The 12,719-nt window shown below is 65.8% G+C and overlaps 1 protein-coding gene across 4 annotated transcripts in view; it reads right to left on the bottom strand.

Annotated features, from left to right (window-relative positions):
* Positions 1–1,656: 1,656 nt before the first annotated feature.
* Positions 1,657–12,719, bottom strand: part of ADGRB1 (adhesion G protein-coupled receptor B1) — an 83,559-nt gene continuing 72,496 nt past the window's right edge. For 2 of the 4 annotated variants that reach the window (XM_057531653.1, XM_057531651.1), the window contains 7 exons: positions 11,947–12,118; positions 8,908–9,003; positions 7,229–7,268; positions 4,429–5,117; positions 3,236–3,271; positions 2,950–3,054; positions 1,657–2,391 (listed from right to left, as the gene is read on the bottom strand). In XM_057531653.1, coding sequence (XP_057387636.1) covers positions 2,194–2,391; positions 2,950–3,054; positions 3,236–3,271; positions 4,429–5,117; positions 7,229–7,268; positions 8,908–9,003; positions 11,947–12,118 — 1,336 coding nt within the window. In that variant the 3' untranslated portion in view covers positions 1,657–2,193. Of the gene's footprint in view, positions 2,392–2,949; positions 3,055–3,235; positions 3,272–4,428; positions 5,118–7,213; positions 7,269–8,907; positions 9,004–11,946; positions 12,119–12,719 lie in introns of all 4 variants that reach the window. The other 2 variants (XM_057531652.1, XM_057531650.1) reach the window with 1 other exon arrangement.

A 12,719-nucleotide genomic window follows, 5' to 3' on the forward strand; every position in this document is an offset into this window, starting at 1 on the left:
ACCCTGGTCATATACTGAGCCCTGAGCCTGGCCTCTCACTAAATCCTGACCCTGGTCCCACGCCAAGCCCTGACACCAGTGGTTCACACCACCTGATTCACTCCTTTCGTATGCAGGGAGTGCGTGGTTTGGGTGCACCTTGTCTTTTTTGTTTTTCTTTCAGTTTTTCTTTTGCATGTGGTGCTGGGCATGAACAGGACAAGGGAGGTCAGGGAGCTGGCAAGACCTCGTGTGGGTCACTCCACAAGGACGGTGGTGAGCCCTCTGCAGAAACCCAGCCTTCCAGACCCTGGCCTGGTGCTCTGTGCTACCTTTAGCAGGGGGCGTCGCTGGGGGCTCGGGACTTCGTCCACCTGGACCCTCTGCTCCTCGGTACCCTCTGGCTTCCTTCTGTAACAGCCAGAGGATGAGGAAGCCAGCACAGGCCACAGCCCTCATCTGAATACCCCAGGCCAGATGGGCTTGGAATTGGGGACTCCCTGGGTTTAGGGCTAGTACAGTGCATGTGTGAGATTTCACTGAACACCCAGGGGGAACACGCTAAAATGTGCATACGTGCATTTAGTGGTTCAAATGAGCTATAACAAGCTTCAGTTTGGGTCAGGTCTTGCTGCCACGTCTCACCAGTTTTGGCTTTTTGAAGTGTTGAGAATTGAACTCAGACACTATGTGCCCTGGTGAGGCGCTGGTTCCCGAGCACTGGCCGTGTGTGACCGGAGGGCTTAGCACCGCCCTCCTGCTGCTGCTGCTGCTGTGGCCAACTTCCCTCCCTCGCTGTTGTCCACTCACGTAGGGCCACTTGCGGTCACTCACGGTCACGGTCACTCAGCCCCTCCCAGCCATGCGTGGTCACCAGTGTCTCCATCCTCGGTCATTCGTGATCACCCATGGTCACTGCGGTCACTCGCTCAGAGGCAGCACCCACCAAGCCCCTCCCCCGTCCCATCTCCACCTGCTGGTGAGGACTCTGGATGGGGGGTGGGTCACAGGCACTTCCACGCCCGGTGAGATTCCCACAAGCTGAGCCCTGAATGGGGAGAGCAAGGCCGCCATGGGAACCCCATGCCAGGCAGTGCCCCCCGGCCTTTCAGCTGGGCCTGCCATCGTTTTCATCTTGGATCACATGGTTGGGCGCCCATAATCTCGGGGTGCTGGGGCTTCCAAATGGCCCACCTGCACACCTCCTCTTTGGACAGGCGGCCTCTGTCTGCTGCCTCTGAGAGCCCGGGGGTTCTGCCTGGCGGTTGAGGTCCTGGGGCTCCCCGGGGTGGGGCGCACAGCCTGGGGAGAGGGGATCTGCATGGCCGCCCTCCACCCCCCAGCTTGGCAGTTCCCCAGCCAGCTCCCTGCGGCGGCTTCGGCTGCCCCCTGCTGGAAGCACGGAGGAGAGGCGGGACTCCGCACTTGCACTCTCTGGGCGAGCATTTCAGAGCTCAGGCTCAGAAACGGGCCTGACTGCAGGCGGGGCGCGGTGCCCACTAGGCCTCCCCAGCCCTCCCCGACCCAGGTGGACGGACCGAGGTCAGCAAAGACCACCCCCAGCCCGCCAGGGTGCTGGCTTGCGTGCTGCACAGAGGAGGGCCACACAGTGAGGACGTGGGTTTTTAATTCTTTTTATTGAAGAAAAGAAAAGGAGAGAAAAAATAGATTCCCCACCCCTGCTTCTTCCCGGAGTGGGCTTCTGGTCCTGCCCCTGGGGCGGCGTAGGTGGGAAGGCTGTGCTCTCTGCCTGGGTCTGGGGAGGGGCCCCTGGGCCCTGGGAGGGTGTGGGGGGCTGGCTGCTTCCCGAGGGGTGGGGGGGGGGTCTAAAAAACGGTGCCAGGCTGGCCAGGCCAAGCAGGCTGGTCCTCTGCTGCAGCAGCTCAGGTGGGCATCCCAGGGATGCTGGCCGCACCCGGCCTGGCCATTGTCCACGGCTGCCTGCCCGCCTGCCGGGGCCGGGCCGGAGGAGGGCAGAGTCTGAGGCACCTTCGGACCTCTGCAGCCCTGTGCCCACCGGGGCCGCTGCCTCCTGTCCCGTCTGGCTCTGGTCCCAGCACTGCGGGCCTCTGCCTGGCCGCCGTCCGAGCGCCCTGAGGCCGGGGCGCGGGCCTTGCCCGCCGCCCGTGAGCGTGTCTGTGCCCGTCCTGTGGCGGGAGCGGGCAGAGCAGCATCCCTCCTCCGTGGCCCGGGGCGTGGCCGCCGCCCGCCCACTCAGACCTCGGTCTGGAGGTCGATGATGTCCTGACCCACCAGCGGGATGGTGGCGCCCGACTTCTCCCACTCCACGCTCCGCAGCTCTAGCGGCGATGGCGGCAGCGGCTCCAGCTCTTTCTTCACCCACGCGGGTGGCCCGTGCGCTTTTCGGAGGCTCTCCCAGGGCCGCTTGTTGGGCGTCTGCTGCTTTTCTGGCTGCTGGCCGGCGGGCAGTGGAGGGGGTGAGGGCCCCGACGTAGAGACACAGAGCAGAACAGATGGGGAGTGGAGAAAAGAAGGCGGACAGTGAGGAAGGGACCAGACAGGCAGGTGCGGGCGGCAAGGAGACCCGGCACAGACGGGTGAGCGCAGAGTTTTTCCTGGACCGCGCGAGGGTTGCGACCCCTGCTGTTGGGTGAGTCGGGGTGGCCTGCAGGGAAGGGCAGCTGGAGGCCCCTTCCCACCCAGCACCCCTCGCTTGGCTGCTGCCCGCCGCTGGGGGGCGGCCTTACCCAGGCTCCTCCAGCCCAGCCACAACCCAGCTTCTAGATGGCCCCCTGGGACAGACCCATCCACCTGCCCTGTCCCTCCAGGGTCTAGCATGGGCTGGGTCAGGCCAGTCCTTGGGAAAGGCTGAGTGAAGGAACAAATGAATGAATGAAGTAGGGCCGGAGGAAGGAGAGAAGAGCTTACCTAAGGGCTGTCCCACAGCCCCGCCCAGGCTCCGCCCCTGAGACCCTGCCCCCCCTCCCCCCCCAGCCCCGCCCTCCAGACCTTGCTGTCCGGGCCCAGCGCATCCTTGTCCTTCTCGGCGTGCTGCAACTTCCGGTTCAGGTCCTGGAACATGTCCTGGTGCCGCTTCCGGGTGTGCATGATTTTCTGCAGGGGGAGGAGGGGCGGCGGTCCTGAGCCAGGAGGGGGGCTGCCCTGCCCCGCCCCCGCCCAGCGTAGGCTCTGGGGACTGGCCTCCCCGTCAGGACGGGGTCCTCCTCCCCAGCCCCTCCCCGCCTGTTGGAAGGCCTGGGCCCAGGTAATTGGGACAGGGGACACCAGGACCCACCTCAAAGTCCAGTTCCGCATAGCGCGATTTCCGCCGCTGTGGGGAGAAGGGGTTTGTGCACGTTCGCAAGCAGTTCCCCCAAATCCCCCAGACCACGAGTTCCTGCCTGAGGATGAGGGAGGCCAGGGACCCCCTCACCCCTGCCCAAGCCCTGGGAGACACACCTCTGACTACACTGAAGCTATCAGTCTCAGTGCCCAAGCCCCTTGTAGGCCACCCCTGCCCGGAGACACCGGGAGCCCGGCCGGGGGCCCTGGAGGAAGAGGGTGGATAGAAAGAAGGGCCACTGGACATAAGGAAACAGAAGCCCAAGGACCTAGAAGGCAGGGGCAGGCTGTGGGTGAGCCCTCATTCACCTTCTGTGCCACCTTGAGGCCAGTGCCAGGGCTGGGCAAGGGTGTCCAGCTCAGGCGGCCCAGGACATGCTCCCAGGGACAAGGAGACCTGGACACAGGGCCATGGCACTGCTGGCTGGCCACAGAACTGGTACCCCGGGCTGCATTCATCAGAGGCCATGAGCCAGGAGGTGGGAGCCCGGCCTGGGGAGGGTGGGGCTCCCCGCGGGTGCTGGGCCTGGCTGCTCCCCACCCCTGCCATCTCTGAGCCCCTGTCCTACAGGCTGAGCAGGGCTCGGGGGTCAACTGCAGGTGTTAGGTTGGCCTAAAGGGGCCTTGCTGCCATGAGTGCCCAACCATGGAAGGAACTAGACTCAAGCCACTTCAAGTCCAGCTCAGTATCCAGGCCGAAAGCTCTCGAGCCCTTATGTGATGGGTGAGACCACCACCGAGGGCGACCACCTGACAAGTGGCCATTTCAGCACAAGCGCAAGCTCCCAGTCACGGTGGCCCAGCAGGCCCGGGGGTGCGGGGAGCATGGCTGGAGGACAGGTAGATGCTGCCCCCTCCAGGCAGAGCCCTGCCACTCGCCCGCAGGGGCAGGGGCAGGGGCAGGGGCAGGGGAAGGGGAAGGGGAAGGGGAAGGGGAAGGGGAAGGCAAGCCCTCCCCTGCACAGGCCTCAGGTTCCCTTCCTGCCAACAGAACTCATTCCAACAGGGGTGATGCCGGCCCCCGGGCTTCCCAGGCCTGGGCTCCCTGAGGCTGGCTGCCAGCCCCACCTGTGGGGCCACCGCCCAAACCCGCAGTGCCCACAACGCACCTGTCGCTTGTTCACTAGCCCCCCAGGCTGCCCATACCTCCAGGGAGCTCACAGACAAGGTGGAGACGTTCTCATTCTTCGTCCCGGCCCCCGTGCTGGGCCCCGGGTGGGCAGCGGGCTCCCCGGGCTCCCCCAGGCTGGGGGGCGCCGACTCCAGGGTGGGGGGTGGGGGCAGGGGCTGCTGAGGCGGCGGGGGTGGTGGGGGCGGGGGCGGGGGGGGCTGGGCAGGGGGCGCTTCGGGGGGCTGGCGGGAGGGCGGGCTGCGGGCGGGGAGGCTGGCGTCGGGCGCCATGTTGAGGTGGATGAGGCGAGTCTGGGGCATCTGGTCGATGTGAATGCTGTACTTGGGCTCCTCCTGGGGCTTGGGCCGCAGCACGGCTGCAGCCGTGGGCAGGATCACGTAGCTCGTGTCCAGCGCCTTCTCCTGGGCTCGGCTCAGCTCCGAGTCCAGCTTCCTGAAGATGTCCCCGTCGCCGACGAAGGACGACTTGGGCGCCCTGTCCTTCTTCAGGGTCAGCGAGTGGTTGGGGAAGTCGGGCAGGGGGCCGCCCGGGCAGCGGGGCGAGCCGTGCAGGTGCAGCTTGGACACGTTGGCCGGCAGGCTGTTGAAATTGGGGGGCGCCTTGGCGTGGGCCAGCTTCAGCTTCTCTTCCTCGGGCAGCGACGGTCGCTTGAGCGTGCCCGTGATGGTAGCCGTGCGGCAGGCTGCAATGTCCTTGTTCAGCACTGCGGGGACAGGCGAGGGCGGTCAGGGCGGCCGGAGGCGGAGGGGGCTCCGGGTCCCACTGGGTCTGACCGGCTGGCAGATCTGGGCACCCGCCCTGTGCTCGGTGCTGCAGCAGCTGGTGCTTCTCTGTCCTTTCAAACAAGGCTGGGACGCAGGGGTGCCTCTCTGTCCTCCCCACAAGAGGACAAATGACCTCCACCCACAGTAGCTGGGAAGGGCAAGTGAGAGGCGGCCCGGGCCACCTGGAAGTGTGGGGACCCAGCCCCTCGCTGCGGGCGGGACAGCCGTTCCCGGGGGCCCAGCCTCTCTTCTGTTCAGCAATGGGGACCAGGCTGCCTGGACCTCCGGCCTGGGCTCAGGCTTGCCCACCGCCCGGCTCGCCCCTGCCCGTCAGTTCAGCCTCCACTGGCCTGCAGAGGGCCCGGAACTGCAGCCCACAGCCCCCTCAGGGCTGATCCTCTGGAACCCCTCCCCACGCGGGCACTGCTGGGTGGACAGGCTTCCACGTCACAGCCTCGCCCGGCCTCCAGCACTCATCAGCTGCTCCCCGCAGCCCACCTCCTCAGCACACACCCTCCGAGCTGCCCAGGCCGCCGGTCACTTGCCCGCCCTGGTCCTCCTCCTCCGCCTCCCCGATGGCCAGGGGTCTCGGGCCCCTTCTCTTCTCCACCCTCCGGATGCCAACATCAGCACCCAGGTCTGCAGTCCTGCTCTGCCCCCAGTCCCCGTGGCCCAAAGAACCTACCATCTTCCCTGCCAAACCTGCTTCCCGCCCCTCGCATCAGGGTCAGGGTCAGGGTCAGGAAAGGCTGCCTCCCTCGCTGCCTCTCCCTTGTGTGTCCCTTCCCTCCGGCTGTCTACGTCAAAGCCAGCGTTGAGGCCTGTGGGCCTTCCCTGCTCAGATCCAGCTGCAGGCCTCCTGTGCACTCGCCGGGGCCCCCAGCTGCCCTGTGCTGGTCCCTGCCCTCTGTCCACCCAGCACCTGGCTGTGTCTGTGGTCCCCACCCACAGCTGCCGGCCGCTCGCTCCTCTCGAGGCCAAGGGCCAGGCTGGGCCATGTTACTAATGAGGAAGGAACTGGAGGCTCAGAGAGGCCGGTACTACACAGGGCTGGGCCCAAGCCCCCAAAGGCCCCTAAGTCTTGGGGTCACCTCTCCTCTCAGGGAGGTTGGCTAGAGCACACAAGACTAAGATGGGGCAGAAAGGATGCTCTGTTCACCTCTCCTCCAGCCCAAGCCAGAGGTCACCTCCTCAAGGAAGGCTTCCTGGGGTCCACCTGGCAGCAGCAGACACTCCCCACCCAGGGCTGTAAGCCCCTCCCCATGGCTATCTCTAGAAAAGATGCTCCACAAATATCTGACAGACCAGAGGAACCAAAACCAGTTAGTCGTCCACAGCCCCAGACGCTGCCTTTCACTGCCCCAAACACCTGACTCATAAAAAAATGATGCCTGGACAGCTTCCTTTTATTAGGCAATTGATTCCCTTTTTGCACTTGCTTCCAGGAAGCTCATAGCTAGCCTAGCGCTCAGCAGTGGGTCCTTCTCACTGTTTTCCTCCTGCTTCCACTAACGGCCCCCAATCTGAAAGCTTGACCAACCCCTCCTCCATGGTTGGAGTAACAGTGAAGAAAAGGAGGCAACACAGAACATGGGCCCTTGAGGGAGGGCAGGCAGGGTGGGGGAGGGGTGGAGGAGGGGCAGGGGGGCAGGGCAGCTCCGGGACTCACAGAGCTGGCCCAGCCTCACTGCCCCTACAAGGAGGCTGGAGGGCTGAGGGCTAGGGGCGCGCTGAGGGAGAGGAGCGGGCCAGGGCTGGGGCGGGGGAGGCCCCAGGTGGTTCCTTCCAGCGCTAAAGGCTCCACCACCACTGGACGTCCCGCGCACCTGCCAGGCCTGAGCCCCAGGACAGTCTTCTGGAGGCTTCTGCTCCTGCCCCACAGACCTGCCGGCAGCCTCAGGGGCGCGGCTGGGGGATGGGGGGCATGGAGGTGGTTGGCGGGGGTGGGATGAGGACGAACAAGCAGACAAGCAGACAGACACACGGAGAAAAGAAAAGGCAGTGGGCCCGGGGAAGGGCCACCTGTCGCTCTCACCTGTCAGGCGCTCACCTGATCTACAGGCCAGATCCACGTCCTTCTCAAAGTCGGTCTGCAAGGCAGAGACGGGGCAGAGTGAGCCCGAAGGTGAGCGGGCAGGGCTGGGCTGCTGCCCCGCGCACCACGCTGCCTGCAGGCTGCGGGCAAGGGCCGCCCTGGAGCTGCAGCCACACCTCGGAGGGGCGCGTGTGAGGCCGTGTGTGTGCGCACACGCGCACGCTCCTGAGGGCCAAGGGTGTCCACAGGCTCAAGGGTGCCCGTGGGCTGATGTGTTCACCCAAAGCGAACCCCTACGTGCCCCCGTGCGCCGCGTGTGCACAGCTGTGGGCATGTGAATGTGCACGCCCGTGTGAGCACGCTCTCCCTCCGGTGCATCCGTGGATTAGGCACAGCTCACTCATGCCCTTGGCCTCAAGTCCTTCCAATGGGACACACAGAGGGCCCCACGCCAGAGCCCCTGCTGCCCAGGCCACCACCCACTGATGTGCTGGGAGCGGGGCCTGTCCCACGTCACCCCTGTGGTCCTCACCACAGCCCTGGGGACGAGGAAACGGAGGCCAGCTGGCCCAGCAGAGGCAGAGTGGGGTGGGGACGCAGATGTCCAGTGCCAGGGCGGGACCAGCTGCCCCTGGAGCAGGGCCCGTGGTCCCTGCTGCAGCACCTGCCCTGTCCCAGGCTAGGAGCTGGGGGAGGCGGAAGTGGGTGACCTCGGCCCCGCCCTCAGGGAGCTCGGCCGGTTGGGGAACCCAGCTCGGGCCACCCCAGGCTGGGCGGTGGCCTTCTCCAGGGACTGTGGGGCCTCAGGGGATGGCGGGGCCCTTAGTCAAGCCTGGAAGTTCCTTCCTGGCAAATGCAGACGTCAGGTTGTCGGGAAGATCGCAAGATCTTTGCCCAGAGGTCAGGGATCAGGCCAGGGTAAGTGTCAGGAGGTCCAGAACCTGGCTTCCTCCCACCGTGGGCCCCTGCCTCACCCCTGAAAACGCTTCCCTGAGCCTGGCCGCTGGCTTCTGCCAAGGCCCTGCCTGTGACCCTTACAACCGTCATGAGGTGGCCAGCACCCTAAAGACTGAAGGAGCACCTCCCACCTGCCAGGGGGCACCCAGCGGGCGGCAGGCACCAAATGACAGCACAGGGAATTCCCCCAGAACGTTACCAAGATCTGAACAGGTGGCCTGATGGGGGTCAGGGAGGGCTGCCTGGAGGAGGCGACACCTACAAAGTGGGCAGCAGGAGCAGACAAGGGTGTGCAGTACCCGGGGCTGGACAGTGTGTGTAATGTCAGAAGACCAGGGAGTCAGGTCCTTAGAGGATCTGGTTGAGGACAAGGCCACGGTGGGGTGGGGGGTGAGTGGACAGGCTAGGGCCCGTCCCAGGTGGAGGGCAATGAGAAGTGTGGAAGACATACAGAGGGGGGAAGGAGCCGAGATGAGGGCCGGATACCCAGAGAGTGGTGTCTGGCCAAAGGGCACAGCTGGTACCAGGGGGTAAGCTTGGGGTAGATGCCAGCCCCGCCCAGATCCCTTGTCCACTGGACCCTGTCCATCCCCAGACCCTGGACTGGGGACTTCACCTCGGCAAGCCTCCATTTCCCCAACCTTAAACTGGGCTCGGAGGTCCTCCTAATTGGGCTGCTGGAGACACCAGTGGGGGTGCCAAGCAGGGGCAGCCTGTGTCCCGGCCCCGAGCCCTACCATGAGCTGGGCGTGGCCATTCTGGAAGGAGCCCCCCGAGTCCCCGTTGCCCTCCTCCTGGCGATCCACCACGCGGCACTTCACAGCGTCCTGGACCTGGGGAGGGAGAGCAGAGGCGGTCGACGGCCAGCCCGCCCCCCGTGACCGCGATGCCAGGAAAGTGAGGCCGAGTCCCACCAGGGCGGCATTTCAGCGAGGGGCAGCCCTGTCCCGGATGCACACGGGCCCACGGGCCCTGCGGAAGGGCCTGCAGTGGGGGAGGGGGTGCTCCCAAGGGCACAGGCTCATCTGCGAGCTGGCAAAGGGACAGCGGCTCGGGGCAGCCTTGCCAGCAGCCAGCCTTGGGGCCCAGCCTCTCCTCTGACCTCTGAGATCCTCTCTATGCCCGTTTTGGGTGAAAACTCAAAAACATGGAGCTCTGGGCCCCTGAGAATACGCTGCAGGCTCTCCTGGCCGGAATTGTCGTTAAGAGCTCGCCGTTGGCCTAAGTGGGTCACCTGGTGTCCAGACCTGTCCTGAGTCACCGTGACCTGCACGTCCCTGAATGTCCGGGGCAAGCTGGGGACAGGCCCCCACTCCCTTATCACTGACAGCGGCGTGCTCCATCAAAGGGAAATGAACAATCACGGCCTCGGACTTTTCAGAGGGAACAGTAAGGGAGGCTCCAAGCGAGGGGCCACGCGAGCAAGCCAGCCCAGAGCTGGTCAACAGAAAGGAGCCGCCAGAGGAGGAGGAGGAGGAGGAGACCCCGCTTATCCAGGGATGCTGCTGGTTAATGCGGGCAAGAGCCACGGCGGCATCTCCACCTGCCATGGACAGCGCCAGGCACCGGGGGCAGCAGTGAGCAAAGTGCCTGTCCTTGGGGAGCCCATGCTTCAGAGGGTCACGGAGGGAAGCAGAGGGAATAAACGAAGGTGCAGGCTGCTAAGCAAGGAGGGTGGGGTGGGCTGAGCACAGAGGGCTTCCTGGAGGAGGCGTCCTGAGTGAAGGTGGGAAGAGCTGAGAGGAGGGCTCCCAGTAGACCCACCATGGACCCCTGGACTTGTTCCCACTCACCCCGGCCACTGAGCCTGTGCTGCTGTGAGGGACTTGGTCAGAAGCAGGGCCAGGGTCTTGCTGGCCTTAGAGCCCCGGACACTCAGAGCACACCCACCACAGGCGTGCCTTCCTCCCATCCTTGTACCCGCTGACCTGGCCGGCAAACACCTGCTAAGCCCTGCCACGTGCCCAGGCAGGGGTGGGCCCTCCACCCAGGGGACGGCAGACATGAAAGCATGTCCTCCGCTGGCCTGACAGCAGCTGGGGTTCCCCCGATGCCTAGTGTCCCCGCTCTGCCCCCCCAGGACATCCAGGCTCTTCTGGCGGCAGACGAGGACCCTGCTTGTCCACCTGCTGGAACGGTCCGTGCCCACGGGGCCGGCCTCTGTCTGCCCCTCCTGGCCCATCTTCCCCAGCACGGCCGAGCTGGCCCAGGTGGCAGGGCCCCTGAGCGCGGCCCCTGCACACAGGACCCTGGAGCTCATAGAGGGCAGACGGAGAAGTCTGGCCCACGTGTCCTCTGGCCCAGCCCCCGCGGGCGTGCTTGGGGTCTTTATCCCGACCCCACCTTCTCGTTTCCCGATGGGGCGGCCCGGTGCTCCAGACACCCCCGCGTCCATGCTGGCGCCCGGCAAGCCCTCCCTCTGCACCGCCTGTTCTCCCTTGGGGCTCCTTCACCCGGCTCCACCTGCTCATCGCCTTCTGATTTCCACCTTCCCTCCTTTCAGGGACACGGCCTCTGTTTGCCCTGTCTACTGAGCGTTTCCATTTCTGCTCTTGTGTTTGTAATTCCAACAGGCTCTCTTTCCGTTCTCCGGGGTGTCCTTTTGTCCCAGCTGCCGGTCTTGCTTCACAGAAGCGAGGCAGCCGAGAACCACGAGCCTGGGTCAGCCCCCACTCCCCGCCCCGTCTGTCCAAGGGGAGCAGGCAGTAGCTGCTTCGGGGGGCTGTCCTGAGACTCCCTAATGCGAGGAGGTTGGGGGCCGGGGGCACGAGGGTGCTGGGCTGGGGTCTCGAGAGCGTCAACGTGGGTCTGTGAGGTCGCCTCCTCCTGGGTCGTCTCCGTGGCTCCGGTGCTGGCGGATCTGTGGCTTCCCCGGGGAGACGCTCCTCAGGTCCTCAGGACTTGAGTGGACGCTCGGGACCGACGGGACATTTGCAGGTGGTGGAAACGCCATTTCCACATGAGAAACGTCAGGTCTTCACTCCTCCTGTCTTTCCTGCAATGGGAGCCCCTGGAGAGGGGTGGCCCGTCTCGTCCAGGTGTGAGCCGGGGGGTCTCAGCTGTTCCCAGCGTGGCAGCCCCATCTCCAGCTGTGCAGGCCCCCCGGCCAGGGCCCTGGTGTCCACCCCCTGGACGGGAAGTTCCAGGTGGGGGAGGCTGGGTGGGCAGCGCCGCCTCAGCAGACAGATGACCAGTCGTCCACTCCAGACTCTCCCTCAGCATCCGGGGACGCTCCGGCCTCATGCCCCTCGGCTGCCCCGTGCTCCCCCCTGCTCTCCCCACGACCCTGAAGTGGGCTCCCACGCGCCGACATCCAGAGACATGGTTTTTCACATTCCCACCCGCCTCAGATAGGGGCCCATCCCGAGTCTCTGCTACCGGCCAGGGGGCAGTCGGGATGGTTTGGTAAAAACCTTCTCTTGCACCTCCTGGAGAAGCCCAGAAAACGCCAGAACGGGAGTCTCAGCTGCCACGAGAGCTGTTCCCACCTCCGGCGGCTCCCATGCCCCTGGGCCCTGGGAGGACAGAGCCTACCCGCTACCTCGGTCTGAGCCAGCGCGGGGCACCAGGGCGTCTTCTAGAAGAAGCTGTCACCTTAACGAGTGACCGTTCCCAGCAGCCCTGGCTGCGTGCTGGACCCAAGTCCCGTCTTGCGGAAGAGTCCGGGCCAAGGAAGCGGCCCCTCCCCGCTAGCCGGCCTCCTCCCAGAACCTTCCCGCCGCGGCACGTGGGGAGGTGGCGCCTGGAGCAGGCTGACTGCCCGCCCGCCGGCCCACCTCTCTCCGCAGGATGCAGTGCACCATCACGATGACAAAGCCCTCCAGCGAGTCGAAGACGGCGAAGAGGATCTGGAAGAGGGCGGATCGGCGGTCGGTGACAGCAAGCACGGCCGACATCCAGGTCAGCGCCAGCAGCGGCAGCACCACGCAGGAGCTCCACAGCGATGCCCTGTGGACGGGACGGCGGGCGGGCGGCATCAGGGCTGCCCTGGGCCCTGCCGCCCACGCCCTGCCCCTGGGAGGGGCCACCCAGGCTGGGAACCGGCCTCAGCCCAACTCCCTCACCGGGGCCGGGGCCGGGGCCGGGGCCAGGCTGCCCGTCCCACCTGGGGCATGTACGTCTCCCTTGGGGCCCCACGGGGCCTTCCCTGCCCTGGGCTGCATCCTCTCCTCCCCATCCCCTTAGAGACCCTCTCCCACTCAGCCCCGACGCCGCCTCTCCTGGGGAGCGGAGTTCCGCCCCAACACCCCCAGCCCGAGGGCTCCCAGGGCGGCTGGGGACTCAGGACGGCGGTCCCAGTGGGCTGGGCGACAGTGAGGGCGGGGGCGAGATCTCTGGAACACGAAGGTTCCTGACTGTCCAGGAGGCCCCAGGGAGCGAGGCACAGTGGAGGGAGGGGGAGAGCTGGGGGAAGGGGAAGAGGTTTCTCCTCCCAGAGCCCACAGGCCCCCAGCCGGGGTCCAGGGCCAGAACTGCAAGATGGCCACAGGGGAGGGCGTTCGGTGAGGCCTCTGACTCTGGACAGAGAGAAGGGGGGGTGGGGGGAAAC

This window comes from Balaenoptera acutorostrata, chromosome 17 (genome assembly GCF_949987535.1).
Source record: "Balaenoptera acutorostrata chromosome 17, mBalAcu1.1, whole genome shotgun sequence".
NCBI classification, from domain to species: Eukaryota; Metazoa; Chordata; class Mammalia; order Artiodactyla; family Balaenopteridae; genus Balaenoptera; species Balaenoptera acutorostrata.